This window comes from Acomys minous (genome assembly GCF_964271855.1).
Source record: "Acomys minous genome assembly, chromosome: 5".
NCBI lineage: Eukaryota > Metazoa > Chordata > Mammalia > Rodentia > Muridae > Acomys > Acomys minous.
This window is the reverse complement of record NC_140494.1, coordinates 21,831,663-21,851,197: the sequence shown is the minus strand read 5'-3', so window position 1 is coordinate 21,851,197 and position 19,535 is coordinate 21,831,663. Positions and strand designations below refer to the sequence as shown.

Sequence of the window (19,535 nt, the reverse complement as noted above, 5' to 3'; positions counted from 1 at the left end):
GCATTGGGTTTGGTAGAGTCCCTTTACCCAGTGAGCCATCTTGCCTTCTCTCTTTGATTAGTTTGGCTAAGAGTTTGTCAACCCCAGTTTTCTTCTCAAAGAAAAAACTACTTGTTTCATTGATTCTTTGTATTGGTTTTGTTGTTCATTCATTTGTTATTATGCAATTAATGCCGTCCTTGATTTTAATGGTTTCTTTCCACCTACTGAATTTTTCTAGGGCCTCTGGGAGTTTCAGGTCAGTCTGATCTACACAGTGAGACATATACATACATACATACATACATACATACATACATACATACATACATAATGATTGGTACTATTATATACATATATATAATTAGTCCTATTTCTGTGCTATAAGAGTCATATTTTAGTGACCACATCATAGTAAATGTTTTGCTAAGCATTTTGAGCATATTTATGAGTTAAGTAATTTTCAGGTTTACCCAAATCCCCAAATGGAAATTCTGTTATCTCTGAGATACAAATTTTAAAAACTAAGCTTTCCAAGGCTAACCTCTTATATAAGCTCGAACTATGGGGACACAGTATTTAAATTCAGTGCTCTCTGACTCTAATGCCTATTTGTTATTTATACACCATGCTACCATCAGAATAGATATGAAACTCAGGAGTATTTTCTAAAAGTAGTGTTTCATTTGGACCCTAAGGAGATATAATCAAATGTACTTGAGTAATAAAATTATTATAGCTTATAGATTAACAAAGCTATACCATCCAAAAGTACAAGGGCTAGGGGGCTGGAGGTTTGATTCTGTGGTTAAGAGCACTGAGCGCTCTTTCATGGGGCTGGGGTTTGAGACTCAGCACCCCACACAGCAGATCACAGTCATCTGTAACTCCAGTTAAACGAGCTCTGACGTCCTCTTCTAGTCTCTCTGGGCACCAGGCTCACAAATGATACCCAGATATATATGCAGGGAAGGTACCCATACATATTTTTAAAGTTAAAATTAAAAACAAACTAAAAGGACTATAAGAACATGTGAGTAAAAATGGGTGCTATTCTTTTCTAGACAGTCTTAGGAGCATTCTATAAGACTTTAGTTGATGTGTACAATGAAACATTGTCAAGCTAGCTATATCTTATCCATAGCATCTTTGTGTTGCTCTTGGTTAAGTACAAATAAAAACTGAATTGCCACAATAGCTACAGTACAGAAGAAAAGTGATGATAAACTGAGATTCTCAAGAGGTGAATCACTGCTATGCCTTCTTTCCCAGGAGGTACGGCTGTACTCAGAAGTGTGGAGGTACTTAGAGTATTTATTTTTGGCTTGCAGAATGAAGACACCATAAGAAAAAGCTTTCAACAGCAGCTAAGTGATGCCATAGCTGTTATCAAAGGAATGTACAAGGTGGGTTTTGAGTGCTGCCAAGGGCAAGGCAGGCTTTGGTTACTGTGCGTGCAGGGAGTGGAGCTCACTGTGAGTTCCCGGCCTGTATGAACAGCTTTGAAGGTAAGTTTCTACAGATTTGAGGTCATCTCAGAGGATCCGGGCTTAGACCGTTCACACTAAGTGTACCACAGTAACACTGCGTGATGACACACAAAACTTTCTAGAAACTGGAAAATTGCAACCTCATTTCCCAAGCCCCTGAGCGAGTCATTACTAGTTCTGAGGTGAAGAAGCAACTGGGTAGAAGAAAGACAGACAGTCATAGAACAACAGTTCAAAAGACATGTCACAAATGCCAGCGGCTGGCTTCTGGTCATTGATGGGGTCACCTTCCTAATGACAGGATACTGTTGTGTGCTCGGTGATGTTTCACTCCACCACACGGTGCAAAAATACGTACTTTCAAAGATGACGTCTAGGCTAGTAAGCATCTTATGCCTCTCTTTGTATTTACAGCTACAACCTCATCTTTTGTTTCAGTATACTTCGGTAAATAATTTACACTTGTGGTTCAATGACCACTTATCTCTTTGCATGGCATGGAGCATGTCTGTATTTAACTATGTAACTGCGTGTCTATGCGAGAAGATAAGGATAACGTGTTTCTCATTGGGATGGCCTTTCTATTAGCTCTATGATGACCCACCACTGACCATCAGTTAGTAATTGGAAGTGGATGCGTTTCAGAGCTTGGTGTGGATATTGGTGTTGCTGGTTTTTCACCCGTTCTCATCAACTGCACAACCTCCCCTCTTTTTTTAAACTCACATAAAACTCTGACAATTTTAGAGAATCTGAAAACATTATTTCCACCCTAGCTTTCTTTTTAGCCATGACAAGGCCCGGGGAGGTCCGGTCTGACCAATGGGACCTGCAGAAGAGTTGCTGTAAAGCTTAGGGGAAAGGGTTCGTGAGATGAAAAAAAAACTTGCCTCAGCTTGTTTTCTCTTGCTGTGCCAAACACCATAAACAAAAACAAGCTGGGAGGAAAGAGTTTACTTAATCACAGCTTACAGTCCGTCATGAGGAAATCAGGACAGGAGCGCTAGGAATCTGGAGGCAGGAACTGAAGCGGAGGACATGGACGAGTGCTGCTTACCGCTTCGCTCTCCACGCGTGCTCATCTTTCTTATACAATCCAGTAAAACTCAGTGACTCAGTGGTCTTGGCTCTCACGTGTCAATCTTCGAGCAGGAAAATGCCCATAGACTTACCTATTGTAGATCAATCTGATGGAAGCATTTATTCTTCATGGACTCTTTTTCCTAGATGATTCTAACTTGTGTCAAGTTGACAAAACAAAACAAAACAAAACAAAAAAAAAAAACCCCAAACAAACAAAAAACCCAGAACCCATAAGAGAAGACATCATCCTTTTTCTTAAATTAGTTAATATGTGGAGGTCATAGGACAACTTTGTGGAGTTTATTCTGTCCTTCCACCTTTATGTGAGTTCTAAGAATCAAATTCTCCCCTGGCAATGGGCAAAGAGAAACCTTGTTGGTGGTGGTGTTCTTTTATCAGTCAGGGGCAGAGCAGATGGGAGTTTTTTCATCCTATCTTATTGCCTGGCTTGGTGGACAAAGCTGTCTTATGTCTAGGACCCATAAAAATCAAATCAAATCAAGTCCAGGCAGCTCAGGAGGAGGAAGGCAGATAAAAGCCTGCAGACCTCCATGTCACCTACAGACCGGCCTCTAACACATGGCACATGGGTGCCATAGACACCTGCTTGCTGCCACACATGTAGCACAAGTGGAGGATGCCACGTAGGAGCCTGCCAGCCGTGGGGCCAACCTGCAGTGAGAGCCACCACAGAGTGTGATGATGGGGGAGGAAGAGAAGTGGAGCATCTCAAGCATTATGAAGACAGATGGAGCTGGAGACTCACAGGTGGAGAGGAGTAGCTTGGTATGAGTGGCCAGACCTGCCACCTGGGACCATGGTTATGTCTCAGCCCAAGCTGCCACTGAGGCCATATCCCTGGTTGGGGCAGCTGCCAGGGACCACATTGATATCCAGGGGCTGTAGGTATCTGGTCCTGGCCCCTCATTGGATATGCCACTCTGGAGAGTTGACTCCATCTCCCACAAATCCAACCCAGCACATCAACTCCCATCAGGACTGAGCTCCTCCTCACCCACTGAGGCCAGGCAAGGCAGCCCAGTTAGCGTGAAGTGACAGAAAGCAAGCAACAAAGTGCATGTTATAGTCAGCACCCACTCAACTTACTAGGGGACCCAGATAAGATCAAACTGCCCATCAGTTACATAAATGTAGGGGGCCTAGGTCTAGTCCGTGCATGCTCTTTGGTTGGTGCTTCCATCTCTGTAAGTTCCCATGGGTCTAGGTTAGTTGACTTTGTTGGTTTTCTTACAGCATTCTTGTCACCTCTGGGTGACAAAAGGGTCCTCCTTGTCCTTCCCCGGCACTCTTCTACAGGACTCTCTGAGCTCTGCGTAATGCTTCGCTGGGAGTCTCAGCACCTGATTTGATCAGCTGCCGGGTGGGACCTCTGAGAGAATGCTTATGCTAGGCTCCTGTCTGTAAACGCAGTAAGAGTATCATTAGTGGTGTCAGAGTTGGCTCTCTCACGGGGAGGGTCCCAGGTTGGGCCAGGCATTGGTTGGTCATTCCCTCCATCTCTGCTCTGTCTCTATCTCTTTTAGGCAGGATAAATTTTGGTTCGAAGGTTTTATAGGAGGATTGGTGTTTCCCTCCCACCACTACAGGGCCTCCCGGCCTAGAAAGTTGCCTCCTCAGTCTCCATGTCCCCTGCTACTAGGAGACTAAGCTAGAGACATCCCTATATCCTCCTTGTAGCCTACCCTGTCATAGGTCTCCAGCGCTTACCCCCCTGCCCACCCCTGCACCTTTGGTTTCCCTTTTCTCTACAGGCCTTCAAACCTCCCCTCCCCCACTCTCTCTCCCCACCTTCTAAATTAGTGTTCTTGCTGGCTAGATGCTAAGGCCAGTATTATTTTTGCCTCTAGAGCTGTATCTGTCCTGGTCAGCTTGTCTTACATGTGGTACCCAGAGATGAAGTGTCCTCTACCTATTTTCGCCTCATGGGGTGGAAGTGTTTGAAAGGTATCATCAGCATCTCCATCTAGTAGCTGAAGAACACAAGACACAAAGTGTGTTAAACAAAACACTCAAGGTCACAGGACTGGACAGTGATGGAGCTGGGAGCCCATTCTTGTTATGTCCCTAAAGTTATTCTGTAGAGCAGCGGGTCTCCTAAGCAGGAGGAAGAGAAGTGCTGTATCTTTAAAGATGGTTACTACTGTAACTGTATCAAACAAGACACTGGACCAAAGGAGACAGGTGCAACCTTCAAAGGGAGACACTGTGAAAGCTTTTGTTCACAAAAGTCCCTTTGGGCCTAGTATGGTGCTCAGTGTGCTCACACACACACACACACACACACACACACACACACACACACACACACACACACACCACACACACAATTAGTGACTATTTGATGGGGGAAAACAGAAAGATGAAAGGAAAAGAATGAAAGGAAGCTATGCACAATGTATAGAGGCCAATGTGGTGATTGGAGCGGTAAATAAGGAGAAAAGACATGCTACTTTAAGTGAAAAGACCTAAAGTGTCTCTGATACAATATATAGAAATATAGGCCTAGTTATGTTCCCAATTAAACAGTTGGAGATGGGGTTTGGGATGGGGTATGGGATGAGGATAAGGGTGGGGGTAATGGGGATACAGGTGGGGATGGAGAATAGGGATACGAATGACAGGGTTAGGGAGAGAGGGGCATTGGGGAATGATGGATTGGGTATTAACTATTAATGAACTATTCATTGATTGGAAGGTATGAAGGGGGCATTGGGACTGTGTAAGGAAACATCTCTAACCCTCACACAGGCAATCTGAAGTCTTTCAAGCTCAGTGACATTGTGTAGGATTTCTTCAGGAATATTCAAAGCACAAAAGCAGCTAAGTAGAAAACAAGCTACTACTTTCACTATTTTGATGTGTAAAAATTTCCATCAGAAAAAAATAGACATGCTCTAAAGTCAAATTAACTCTAATTTTATTGTTGTTTGTTTGTTTGTTTGTTTGTTTGTTTTCTCGAGACAGAGTTTCTCTGTGTGTAGCTTAGGCTGTCCTGGAACTCACTTTGTAGACCAGGCTGGCCTCAAACTCACAGAGATTCACCTGCCTCTGCCTCCCAAGTGCGGGGATTAAAGGCGTGCGCCATCACACCAGAATCTCTTTCTAACTATTATCTACCTGTTGGGGCATGGTCTGATGTATTTTGATGCTAATTACTGCTTGCTTAATAAAAAGCCATCCCACCTGGGCAAGGCAAAGGAGATAGATGGGGCTAGGAGAGAGAGGAATTCTGGGAAGAAGAAAGACTGCCACAAGGAGGAAGGAGAGAGACCTGAAGGAAAAAGAGGAAGGCTGCCATGGGTTAGATGGAGGAGACACACATGGCTGGCGGCGTGGATGGAGAATCCGACCCAGATGAAGAACATGAGCAAGTATTTGGGATTATGGATGGGAGGTAACTTGATAGAAGTTATTAGAAGCAGATGGCATGGGATTGAGGCAGGGATCCGATGCCTGCCCCACTATGGGAGGTAGTTTAGAGGATTGATATCTGCCCTGCCCCAGGTTAACTAAGGCTATTTTAAAATATAACAAGTGTCTGTGTCTTGATTGATTGCTAGCCAGGCCTATAGGTAATACATGTAATTTTAAAACAATATCTATGTATTTTTTTATGTGTGTCTGTGTGCATATGAGTGTGTATGCCCATGCAGAGGCCAGAGAAGGATGCGAAAGGTTCTACTGTTATCATCTTCTGCTTAAGCCCTTGAGACAGGATCTCTCAGTGGACGTGGAGTTTGCCTTTTTTCAGCTCTGTTAGCTGGGCAACACATCTCTGCTTGTGTGTGCCCTCGGGCTGGGGTTATAGATGCAAGCCTGATTTTTACATGGGGGGTGGGGGGGCTGAAGTTAGGTCTCCATGCTTGTGCTGCCCCTCCAGAGTTGTCTCGCCTGCTCTCCTGTTACCTCTCTAATATGGATTAGTACATTTACACACACTTCGAGTTTGTGCTTCATAATTTCCACCTCCTCCATGTTTGAGGCTCCGGCAAGTGTTGGCTCTCGCGAGTGCTAGCCTGCACGCATGAGATGACATTTGCTCTTGAACTTTATACTTTTTAACTATGAACTCTGGACTCATGTTCTTCAAGCCCTGGGATTGAGGGAGGTTTCTTCAAAGATCATTTGCATTTGCTTCTGTGAGACTCTGTGGGTCTGTGGTGGCTGCGATGCAAGGCTCAGCTGAAAAAAACGTTTTAGACTACCCAGATGTGTGAACATGCGGAGAGGATTTGTCGGAAGGTGTTTGCTTGTTTGTTTGTTTGTTTGTTTGTTTGTCTTATTGACCTCCTTATTCCTACAGCCAGTTTCCAAGCAGGCACTAACTCTAGCACAGTGTGGTTTGAGTGTGTGAAGAGATGAAGGTGACTATTTGCTACAGTGTAAAGCTGGCCCTGCCCCTGGGCTGTCCCCCCCTTCAATAGGACACCCTGACAAAGGCCCAGTTGTCTTTTCTCTGTGAACCTGAGTGAGGATCCCAGCACACCTGTACAAAGTTCAGAGTGGCAGTGTGCCCCTGTAACCTCAGCAGTCGGGCGTGGAGACAGGAGGATTGCTGAGGCTTGTGGGCCACCAGGTCCAAGTGACGCCGAGTGTTAGAATGGAACATGGGACATCCTTCTTTGGCTTCTGCATAGGACCTGTGTGCACCCCCTACACACACACACACACACACACACACACACACACACACACACACACACACAAATTCTCCAGACTTGTTGTTGACAGTAAAGGAGTAATTCTGAAATGTATGGGTTATTAGAGCAGATTTTTAATCATCATTCACATCTTCAATAATTCCTGTAATACTGGTTTTAACATACAGCAAATGTTCAAAAATGTGGCAGAGCACTCTTCGTATGTGCAATTCCTATTTCTGGAAGTGGAAAACGGAAATGACTAAATTCTGCCCATGAGTTTTCATAAACACATGCTAGCTTGACATGTTTAACCAGCCCACATAAGTTGTGGTTAGTTGCTTTATCAGATTAAAAAATGTGTTTACATTAGGTTAAATTAAAGTCATTATTCGAATCTTCACTTGAGGTTCTTAGCTTTGATTTGACTCATGACCTCAGGAGCCTTACTAATCCTGCCCACCCACTTTGCCCAGGCTTAGTCATAAGAGAACAGTTGAGCCTTGAAAATACAGCCACCACCAGCCTGTGGTTTTTGGTAGAGGACAAGCGTAATTGGCTCTCTGCTGCCCCCTAGAGACCAGTTACAGATGTAGTCACTTCTCCCAGCTCTGATGCGTGGTTCTACACTTACTTAATTTTTAAAGTAATTTAAGTGAGATATTATATTGATTTATTTTCAGGAAGAAAACTTTAAAAATGATATTATCCTTTCTTTTTCTTTAATAAAGGTATTATTTCTTTATAGTTCTTATTAAAAGAACAAAACCACACTCAGAACTTCAAATGGGAACTTAATACAAGAACTTGGGTATTTATAAATCCTGCAGAACAGAGGGATAACAGAATGTCACGATCAGCATCCAAACCAAAAAAGAATTTCTCTAGAATACCATTTGCTGGATAGGTTCCTTTTCCCTTGATTTGTGACCTTACATTTTTGGTTGTGAGCCTTTAATGGCTGTGCCATCTCTCCAGCCCTTGTGATCTTTTCTTTATTGATAGCTTTATATTCACTTAAAGTCTGCTTAGATGTTTTGTGTCCCTATATGAAATCTATCTTTAAATTTTTAAAAAGGCACTAGTCTGGTATGCTGGCACGAACTTTTGACCTCAGACTTGAGAGGCAGAGGTTAGCAATCTCTGTGACTTTGGAGCCAGCCAGGTCTACACAGCTAGTTCCAGGCCAGAATGAAACACTATCCCAAAGGAACAAACGAAATAATCTATTTACCTTGTGGAATTGAACCAATTTTTGAATTAATATTGTGTGTGTGCATGCCTGCATGGGTCTGGCTGAGAACCTCTGCACATGTGTTATGGTTGTGTACTTTGGTGCTCTTGTGGGACTCCTAATAGTGGGAGCAAGGGCTGTCTCTGATTCTTTTGTCTGCTTTGGGGACCCTTTTCCTCCTACTTAGTTGCCCTGTCCAGCCTTAATATGAGGCGTAGCACCTAGTCTTATTGCAACTTGACGTGCCATGTTTGATTGATATCCATAGGAGGCCTGGCCTTTTCTGAAGAGAAATGAAGGAGTGGGCCAATAGTAATTCTGGAAGGGGAGGAGGAAGAGAAAACTGCATTTGGGATGTAATATATGAGAGAATACGTTTTTTAAATTTTTAATTGAAGATTGTTTCCAACTATGAACACTAAACTGGGAGGGAAGAAACAATTTAAAGATGGAATCAATGCTCAGGCAAAAGAAAACACTTGGAAAATGCTGGATGAAGCTCTATGTAAAAATTAAAGCTGCGTCTGCGGCAAACCATGCTGACACATGCCCATGCCCGTACTCCCAGCATGTGGAGGCTGCAGCAGGACTGCTATGGCTTTGGGTCAATATGGTCTTTCTTGTGAGCTCTAGTCAGTCTGGACTACAGATTAAAAGCCTGGCTCAACAACAACAGCAGCTGAGGAAGAGAAGGAAGGAGGAAGGGAGGGAGGGAGGTGGGTATAACTTAATTTCAGTGACACACAAGTCTGCACACTTTAATATTTTCCTTCATCCACTATACTAATCTATTGATGCCATTCTTTACAGCTTTTAAAGTGATTTATTCATTAACTAATTTTTGTTGCTATAGTTACCCCTAACATTTTTGTGTGAACGCTGCGGACATGTAGCAGGGACCCAGATGAACCTGTATTCTGATAGACTCCTGGAGATCCAGAGCTACTCCCGGATCATGGCTTTTGTGGGGCTTGTGTTAGGAGGTCTGTGTGAGCATGTCTCCTGATGGATCTCCGGATGGGCAGGGCTGCTTCTGTACGGGGCTGGGGTGAGATAGAAATGGGGTGAAGTAGAGATGAGATCCACTCGTGATGATCTGCAATGAAACCTGAATCAGTAGACCCTCCTCTGAAGGCTTGGAGACTAATATCTCCCCCTGCAGGTGCCTCGGTGGGCTGTCACTGCTAAATGACAGCTGGGCTTGTTGCGGGGATTTCAGGGTTTTCTATGTGGCTGAAAAAAACCCAACAACTTGACTCAGGGTATGAACTAGTATGAGTTTTGCTCAGCTCCCGGGAAGGTGAGATTGCTCTCCAATCACGACTAAGACAGTACTGGATGAGTTTCAAGGCTAGTTCAGGGTCTGCGACCATAACAAGCCGAGGACCTGCTAACCGGAAACACGGACAGACATACCTCCTCTTGGATTTCTTAGCGCCTGGTGCAGTGATGGGACCAAGACCAAAAGTTTATGTAACTAAGTCCACAGTGCAATGAGTCTATTTATGACTCTGTTGTCAGAACGGTTATGGTTGAGGCTGCCACTTGGGACAGACCTCCCCTCCCCCAAACAGCTCTTCTTGGAGCCAACTAAACTCGGAAACCCTCCAGCTGGTGGGAAGGATGCCTGCAGGAAACCTGTATTCTGTGGGAAACCTCATATCTCACTATCTTCCTCCCTTTCACCATCACCTGAATCACTTGTAGGGCAGATAAAATGTGAACAAGCCATGCACTGTGTTTTCTCAGATAATGTGGTAGTGCATTGCTTTAGCGCACATTTCTCACTTAGAACTATTTGCCAAGAAATGCGGGCAAGTTACAAAAATAAAACAGGCTGACAAGACAAGAAATCAAAATAAACAGTTTCTGTATACAGGCGTCATACAGGGAAGTGGGCCATGCAAAGAAATGAGAAGGAAAAATCTGGTGCAAATTGACTTTGTCAAGCTGGATCAGACTTCAGAAAGTCTAATAACAGGCAGTTTATTTCCAAAGTATTTAAGCCCAGTAAATGTTAGAAAAAAGTTTCCTGGTGTAATACAATCCCAGGTGCACAAAGAAGCACAATTACATTGAAACTCAACTCAGGGTAGTGTCATTTTTTTTTTCCAAGAAGATAAGTTCTGGAGATAGGCTACCCGTACTAGCTTAAGGGCCTAAGGGTCTGGCCTGGTCTTGGTCATACAGATAACATAAAGGTTAGAGGTCATTTGGGCTATTAGCCACCTCTGGTCCTGGTTGGGGGTGCTTAGGGAAGTCTCTGGTTTTAAGGGTCATTTAAACTAGCCACTTCCCATCCTGGCTGTAGGAGCTTGATATGGTCTGGCCCAACAGACTACACAGATCACCAAGCAGTTAACCATTTCCAGTTTTCAGCTTTGTATATGGAAGAGCAGGTTTTTTTTTTATCTTTCCTTTTGGGTCCTGTGTGTTTAATTTTTCTGGCTATCTGTGGGTTCAAGGACCTGTGTGCTGTGTGCCAACAAGTTTCTAGTCAGATTGAGATGCTTCTTTCTTCCCTCCAGGAATTCTTCGAAGTAGAAGAAGAAAAAGCTGCCCTGCAAGATGCAGCATACATGAAAATCAAGGTTTTGATGAAAAAACTCAAAGAGAAAGACGAAATTATTAAGAGCTTACGGGATGAGCTAGAGCAATATGAAGATGCTAGATTTGGCAAAATTGTAAGCTTCATATACCTTTATAATAAGTTAATTATAACTAACATTTAATCCATGTAAATAGGATCACAGATAACAATAACCCTGAGTTGAAACTTGGTAAGAAAGGGGCTAAGCAGATGATCCAAAATGAAAGTATGAGGGCCTGAGTTGGGTGTATAAAAGCCTGTGTGATGGTGTGTCCCTATAGCTATAGTGATGGCTCATGTGTGGTGGTGTGTCCCTATAGCTATAGTGATGGGTAATGTGTGATGGTGTGTCCCTATAGCTATAGTGATGGCTCATGTGTGATGGTGTGTCCCTATAGCTATAGTGATGGGTAATGTGTGATGGTGTGTCCCTATAGCTATAGTGATGGGTAATGTGTGGTGGTGTGTCCCTATAGCCACAGTGATCGATCATGTGTGGTGGTGTGTCCCTATAGCTATAGTGATGGGTCATGTGTGGTGGTGTGTCCCTATAGCCACAGTGATCGATCATGTGTGATGGTGTGTCCCTATAGCTATAGTGATGGGTCATGTGTGGTGGTGTGTCCCTATAGCCACAGTGATGGGTAATGTGTGGTGGTGTGTCCCTATAGCCACACCGTATGGGTCATGTGTGGTGGTGTGTCCCTATAGCCACACCGTATGGGTAAGAGCTGGGAGTAGAGAATCCCTGGGGCTCACCGTCCATCCTATCAGGACAAATCAGTGCCCTCCATGGTCAGTGAGAGATTCCATCTCAAAAAATAAGGTGGATATGAGCATATACAGGGGGAAGAGGTCCCCCTCCTACACAGTCATAGGGGAGGGGAGTAAAGGGAAAATGGGAGGAAGGGGGAATGGGAGGATACAAGGGATGGGATAACAATTGAGATGTAATAGGAATAACGTAATAAAATATATTTAAAAAATAAGGTGGAGAGTCCATGAGGTAGACACCTGGTAGCACCTTCTGGCTTCAGCTTCTACAACACCTGTGCCCTTCACGGGAACCCACATGCACCCATAAACATGTGAACAGGTGCACACACACATACCCACTCAAAAAGAAAGAACGAAAGAAGCTGATTCAGTGCACTTTGGCAATCCCTCCACAGTACAAGCCAGCTCAGCACTTTGCTGTTCTAGAAAAATCCATGGTAATTATAATGAGGAGCACTATAATTGCCCTCAAGTTTTAGTTTATAATGGAAATGAAATAAGCCACCCACCAGTGCCAAAAAATTCTGCCCCAGAGAATAACAATATGAGTTTTCATTGCAGTCTCTAAGACTTCCATCCTTTTTGCAGTCAAGATAGCTAAAAGGGAACAAAGCAAATCTTCCCAATCCAGAGACTTCCAACAAGCCAACTGGGCTGGAACAGAATTGAGGTGGAATAGAAAGACAGAAAACTGGTGACATGAGAAGAGCAGACGGCCTTTTGCTCTGGAATCAGGCAGAAGCCTCCTGCTGGCTGAGAATCAAGAATTTTTACACAATTTGGTGTACTATTCATTATAAAGATTGCCATTAATATTTCCTGTATAGAGCGAAACTTTCAGGAGCATGCAGGGGGTTAAGCGTGATGATTGCTCATCCAGAGGTCCTCTGTTCCGTGCCTAGCATGCATGTTGGTCCACTCACAATCAGCTATAACTCCCACACCAGTGGATCCAATGCCCTCTAGCCTCAACACAGACACAGAGGAAGAGAGGAGAGAGAGAATTTTTTAAAAGAAAAGATTGTACTTTCAAGTAAGAAGGTTAACATATCAATAAACCAGACCTCAGGCCTGTGAGGATCTGAACTTAGGTGTGACTTTACTATTCTTTAGGAGTCTCACAAACAAGAGTAGTTTGTAGTAAAGATAGCCTAGTTTCTGGAATTTTAACTTATTACCTCTAATCCTGTTCAGTACATCCCAAGAACTACCCTGTGGTTCATTCATGTTCCTTAGCAACCATTTGAAGATAACCCACACCATCACAAGTATGTGACTGAACCATGCATGACTTTCACTTGAGCCCATGTCAACAGCTGGATGTGTCTTCATTCTTCCTTGAGCGCCTCTTTCTGTTAAAGCCCCATGCTTCAGTGCACGTTAAAATTTGTCTCTGAGTCAATTTCATCTCTGCTACAAATGAGCCCATTCTGAAAAGCTTTCCTGTGGCCTAGTCAAGGCTCTGGCTTTACATAGTGGAGGTCCCTAAAAGACACGGGGAGCTCCCAGGATATTGGCCACAGTGGTGCGGAGCTGACTTTGCCCCCATCTGGGGTGACAGCATGACTTTTAAATTGAGATGCCGAGAGTGGAAATCTAAGATTCCCGTACTTGCTACTGCTTAGCAAGAAGACCCTGTCACCACCTTCCTGCTGAGGCCAGGGCCATTGGGAACACAACTGAGAAGTAAGGACAACAAGACACAGGGGAGCCTGAAGTGCTATCTAGGAAGAATGTACAAGAAAGGTCCACTCTCATCTCCCGTGGTCAGGGGCCCAGCAGCAGGCCTGAACCAGACAGGATTTTATCTGTATGAGTCTGTAAGAGCAAGAAGATGACTGAATGGGAGTTGCAAGCTTAAAGATGAATAGGTGAAGCTAAAACACACACACACACACACACACACACACACACACATACACACACACACACATACACACACACACACACACACACACACACACACACACACACACACTTGAACAGCAACCCAAATTGAATCTCTACAGCCAGAAGAGTTTCAGATTTTAGAGTTTTACTGCAAATTTCCGAACAGTTGCATATCAGTCAGCCTGTGGGGGAAAAAATGTTTTATTAAATTCTCTAGGAGCAAGCAACCCTAAAACTCCTGCCCTGTAAATTGTCAGCTATAGCAAGCCATGTGAAATTTCATCATAGACAGCTGCCCCCTCTAGTGGCCCATAAATCCCACTGAGACAGCATACAATGCTAGCCTGCAAAAGGCTTAGGAAGGCAGAATGTAGAGAAACAGCTAAGGACAAGCAAGTAATCCAGCAGGTAAAGATGCTTGTAATGCAAGTCTGACAACCCGAGGCCCATCCCTAGAACTTAAAGGCGAGAGAACCAGCTCCACAGAGGTGTTGTCTGAGCACCACAGAGGTGTTGTCTGCGCACCACACACATGCCATGGCACGCATGCCCTGCCCTTACCATATACACATATACACATACACACATTACTAAAGGATAAATAGGGGAAACATTCAAGAGGAACACTTTGAAAACATGTGAAAATAAACTGGCTTTGCTTAGTCAACATAAGGCTGAATTACTCTTCTGATAATCAAGTCACATTGGTAGCTCATCTGTGTTAATACGTAGTCAGACTTTTTTGGTTTGGTTCTGAGGAAAATCTGATGAGACTGTTTAGAAAGGGACAAGTTCTATCAGTGATTAGTCTACATCACTCTTGTAGCCATGGGATGGCCGAAAGGAAGTCTCTTCAAATTGCAGAAGCCTGGGCTCCAGATGCCACTTTAAAAAATTATTTATTATTATGTATACAGTGTACATGCTAGAAGTGGGCACCAGATCTCATTATAGATGATTGTGAACCACCATGTGGTTCCTGGGAATTGAACTCAAGACCTTTGGAAGAGCAGCCAGTGTTCTTAATCTCTGAGCCATCTCTCCAGCCCCTCCACATTCCATTCTTAATGTCAGTTTTCCTGAGAACAACTTCATTCCAGTTTTTATTCTGTGGGAAATCAATTTTTTTGCATACTTCTGTGGGTTTTGGTTTGTTTGGTTGGTTTTTTGTTTGTTTGTTTATTTTGTGGGTTTTTTTTTTTTTTGAGACAGGGTTTCTCTGTAGCTCTGGCTATCTGGGACTCTCCTTGTAGACCAGGCTGGCCTTGAACTCACAGTGACCCGCCTGCCTCTGCCTCCTGAGTTCTGGGATTATAGGCATGGGCCACCGTGCCCTGCTCAGGGTTTTGGTTTGTAAGGAAAACTACCTTGCTAGAATAGAATATGTTTATGTGCCAATATGTGTACCAATTCAGCTGGGCTCCTTTGTTGGATGGGCTTTTCAGTTTTCCTTCTAACCCCAATATGGCCAAGCCATGCAACCACCATCTTCCCACCCTCCACAGATGAACACATGTGCTCGGTGCTAACAGCACTGAGACAGAGCTGTCATTCATAAATGGCTACTCTGCAGGGCTGCTGTGCTGTCCTAGGGTGCCACTTTCCTGCTTGTCACTCATTGGGGAAGCACCTGCTCTTCTATGTGGCTGTCACAGAGCAAGGGCTCACATCAAAATCCCGCCTGCCCACCCTTTGCCCCGCCCCTCCCCCCCCCCCACCCCTCACTCACTATCCACAAATTGAGATGTCCAAGTGCCATCCGTGGAACCTGCAGAATTGAGATGCTAACATCACACAAGAGAACTGCTGAGCCCTGAGCAAGGAGCTTCTCAGACCCTGGTTCATAGGTGTCACCTGCAGAGAGTGTGCATATGAGACTGACATAGGAGATCTGAGCTGGCGCCTGCGATGCCACAGCTCCAACAAGCTCCCAAGTGATGCCTAGGCACTCTGTCCAGAGCGCAGCGAGAGCAGGAAGGCTCTGCATCGTTTCACTTTGGAAGCCACTTCTTTCCAGATTCAGCTTAAAGTTGTGAGACCCAGAAATGGACGTATTGTAAGCCTTTTGCATATTCGCAAGAGAAATTGCGATTAAATGGCCTCATTTTCATAAAATTATCGGAAGATGAAAAGGAGAAAATACCTTTATGAATTTAAATTCCAAAATTAAGGCAAATGGCACTTTCTTGGCTTGTATTACTGTGCCTTTAAGAACCCAGCTAACTCTTAACCTTGTTTTATGAATTCAGCTTATTTGTAAGGAGATTCGTGGTTTAAGGAAGGCAGAGCCAGCAATGTGGGCAGATGGCAGGAGGCACGCCACCACAAAACTTGCCACTTGAGTGTGAGAGAGGACAGCATCAGCCAGGACTAAGGCTTTGTCCCCTTTGCTAATGAGTGTCCTCAGGGCCCTGGGTGTCTGAATAGTTAATTACCTGTAGTTCCCCCAGCCGAACAGATGGTGGGGACAGAGCTAAAGGCTGGCCTCCGGAGAGCCAAGGCTGGAGACGGGTGCTGAAGCGCCTCGCTTTAAAGTCCTTTCCCACACAGAGGCTTTGAAAACCTTACTAAGCTGGGAGCTGCTACCACTTTAATTGTCATCTGATTTGTTCACTTAGTTCCTAGGTTATGAATGACAGCAGGCGCCCAGGTAATCCTCTGCGGATGACCATGATCTGCCGGGTTAGAAATACAGGCTTAAACCGATTCAAGTCAGCGTTGCTTGTTTATATGTTTAAAAATCCTGTTAGACCATAAACACATTCTGTAATGGTCTCGATTTTAGCCATGTGAGGCACAGCGGCACTAAGGGCCGCCCTTTATTGTATTGAGAAAACCATGCTGTTTCTTAACTGCTCGTTAGACCGGCTGGTGCACGTTTAGTTATGCATGTTAGAATCCAAGCACCATGGTTGCCTAGTTAGAAGGGTGAAGAGTTCAAGACCATGGGCTTGAGGGCCGCCTCAGTGGTTAAGAGCACTGGCTACTCTTATAGAGGACCTGGGTTCAATTCCCAGCAACTGCATGGCAGCTCACAATTGTCTGTAGGTCCAGTTCCAGGGGGATCCTATGTCCTCTGATATCCAGGAGCAACCGGGCATGTATGCAGCACATACACAGATGTGCACGCAGGCAAAATACTCACACACATAAACAAATAAGTAAATAAAAAAGTAAAGTCCACTGGGATAGCCAGGCTGAGCTATAAAGCGATAGTCTGTCTCAGTAACAGTAAATAAATAAAATTAGAAATGAATAGTGCTGGGATAGTTTAAATAGGATGAAAGGCCAAAAGCTCAAAGATTTGTACCCAAATGGTACAAAACTCAACAGCATATGTCAGACGTTATTAAATCCAATTGCAAACAATGATAATTCCACTAATCAGTCAGTCATTTTAGAGGGTGTTATTAAAGTATTACAAAACATTCACTTGCTTTTCTTTTAAGCATTGTGATCACAGGGAGAAACATTTTAGCAGTTTACATCCTGGTTTCTCTAAAGCGAAGTTGGAATATAATTCCAGAAGGAAATCAGTATATTGGGAAGATGGCTTTGTTTTTAAGTGTCTGTTTATTCTTATTTATTTGCAATCATGGACGTACTATAAAAGAAACAACTCACAACTCAGCTAAAGTCACTTTGAAGTTCAAAAGTCCATGGTAATTTCGAAGCAAGACATGCAGAATTGTTTTCCTATTTTAGCATAATAATGTGACTCTTATTTTGAAATTGCACGATACGCGATGGAGTATAAAATTCTGTGCCAGCCTCCCTGATCCATGACATCTTAATTTTTTAAAGTGTGTCTATAAAATGTAGACAACCAAAGGGGAGCATATTCAGAGGTTTTTCAATAGCTGTGAAACAGACAAGAGGAAGAAGAAAAAGAGAGAAGCCTCCCTAAATAAACGTCTACTGCATAGGCAAGAGCCTCCGTCATAATGGACATGGCAAGGTTTAAACAAAAGACACACATAATAAAAATGTAAATGAGTTTGCTTTACTAAAACTATAACTTTAAAGTCTTTTGTTGTAAGTTATCCTGAAACCTTCTTACAAGGTAATCACTTTGCATAGAGATTTAAACCGAAGTCTTCAATAGCGTTAACCGCCTGCACAGCCCCTGTGACAGGCATGCAAAGACACGTTAATGTTCAGAATATGAATTGCCTCTGGGTGGCTCCTCCGCCCAGCAGAAAACCAACTGTGTGGCTATCCGTGCGCCTGATGGACTCCATGCGGCTCCCAGCCTGCACACGCCACCCTTTGACATGTGACGGGCTCCTCACCACATTGGCAGCACTGACACTGAGAAATGCCACAAAGGCAACAAGCTCCCCCCTTAGTCTTGCACTTTGCCACCCCCTGGCGCTGCCCATCCACAGTCTCCCCAGCCTGCCTAGTTACAGGGGACAGCGCTTCAGACACTCAGAGAGAAGTGTGGGTGGAGGGGCCCCAGCTGCCTCCCTGGACACAGCCTCCATAATGAATTGACCTGAATGATGAGGGCACACAAACAGTATGATATGCATTATTCCTGTCAATAAAATGTCCCCATGTGCTGGGGTCTTTGTACAGAATGTACTGCAGCCTTTCTCCCAGCCAGTTCTATTTAGTCCCCTTCCTTTTTTGCTATTCATATTATAAGTGTGTAATAGAATTCAGAAAAATTATATGATGGCTCCTTGGTATCTGCATTGTCCTCGAGGGGCATATTTAAAATCTGTGGTTCCCTGCTTAGAAATATGGAATTCCCTGTCTTTGCAGGACTCCTTGGCCAGGGAGCCCAGCTCTCCAAGACCAACGTCAGAAAAAGAACTCCTAGAATGTAAGATGGAGAATGAGAGGTTGCTGAAACTCATCTCAGTGCTTGAAGAAGAAGCACAGATAAACATAAATGAAAATGCAACACTAGGTAATGCTGTCGCCCGCTTTTCCTGTGAAAAGTGGGGCAAAACTCATCATGATGTGTGACTTTCCCTCTTATACGTACGTTTACTTATTTACAAACCTAAAAGAAACCAGTCTGATAGCTGTCTGTTTTTCTTTAAAGATAGCGTTCCTTACTTGGAAAGTGGGATTTATCTGTATTTGTGTTACAGAGCACTGCCTTGGGAACTAGGGGTATTTGTTTAAAACAAACAAACAAACAAACAAACAAACAAACAAAAGAACCCACACACATTAGCCTTATCAGAAAAAGAAAAGAGTGCCAATCAGTTTGTTCTATTTCACGAAGAAGAGATGTGAATAGACACGTGTGCTAATTTTCTTTCACATGCTGATGGTTTAAACCATAACCTACTTAAGGGAACATGCTGGGCTGTGTTGTGGAGGATCAGCCTGGGCTGTGCTGTGGAGGATTAGCCTCGGCCCTTCAGGGCAAAACGTTGGGTCTCAATACTTAGACTCAAGTTTTGACACAAATTTTGCATGCAAGTTTTCCTTTTGACACTGTAGATTTTACTTTGTTCAGACCGTAAACATGTATTTTTAAATTGCCTTTTTTTTTAATCATCAGAATTACACTGTTCTGAAGTGCCTTTTAAATTTAACTGTTGCCATGGTATTTGTGAAGTTTTTTCTCTCTTTTTCTTTGTGATGATATGCTAATCTACAGTATGAAAGTAGAGCGAAGATTAAAAACATGGATGTGAACACTGGTGAAGTGAGATATATTCGTGTCCCCTTAGTAACAGGATGATGATGCACCACTGTGATTCCTTTTTTCTGATGTGGTCCAACCATGCTTTCTCAGGTTGTGGTCATTCTTAGCAAGTCATAAAGTGGCACCTGCTAAAGCACTTTGTATTGCCTGTAACTAACAG

At 43.7% G+C, this 19,535-nt stretch overlaps 1 protein-coding gene across 2 annotated transcripts in view; it reads left to right on the top strand.

Moving 5' to 3' along the window:
* The window catches only part of LOC311598725 (uncharacterized protein C10orf67, mitochondrial), a 153,250-nt gene that overhangs the window by 75,645 nt on the left and 58,070 nt on the right, over positions 1–19,535 (top strand). For both annotated transcript variants that reach the window (XM_084784041.1, XM_084784042.1), the window contains exons 5-7: positions 1,311–1,385; positions 10,976–11,131; positions 18,475–18,622. In XM_084784041.1, the coding sequence (XP_084640167.1) occupies positions 1,311–1,385; positions 10,976–11,131; positions 18,475–18,622 (379 nt within the window). The remainder of the gene's footprint in view (positions 1–1,310; positions 1,386–10,975; positions 11,132–18,474; positions 18,623–19,535) is intronic.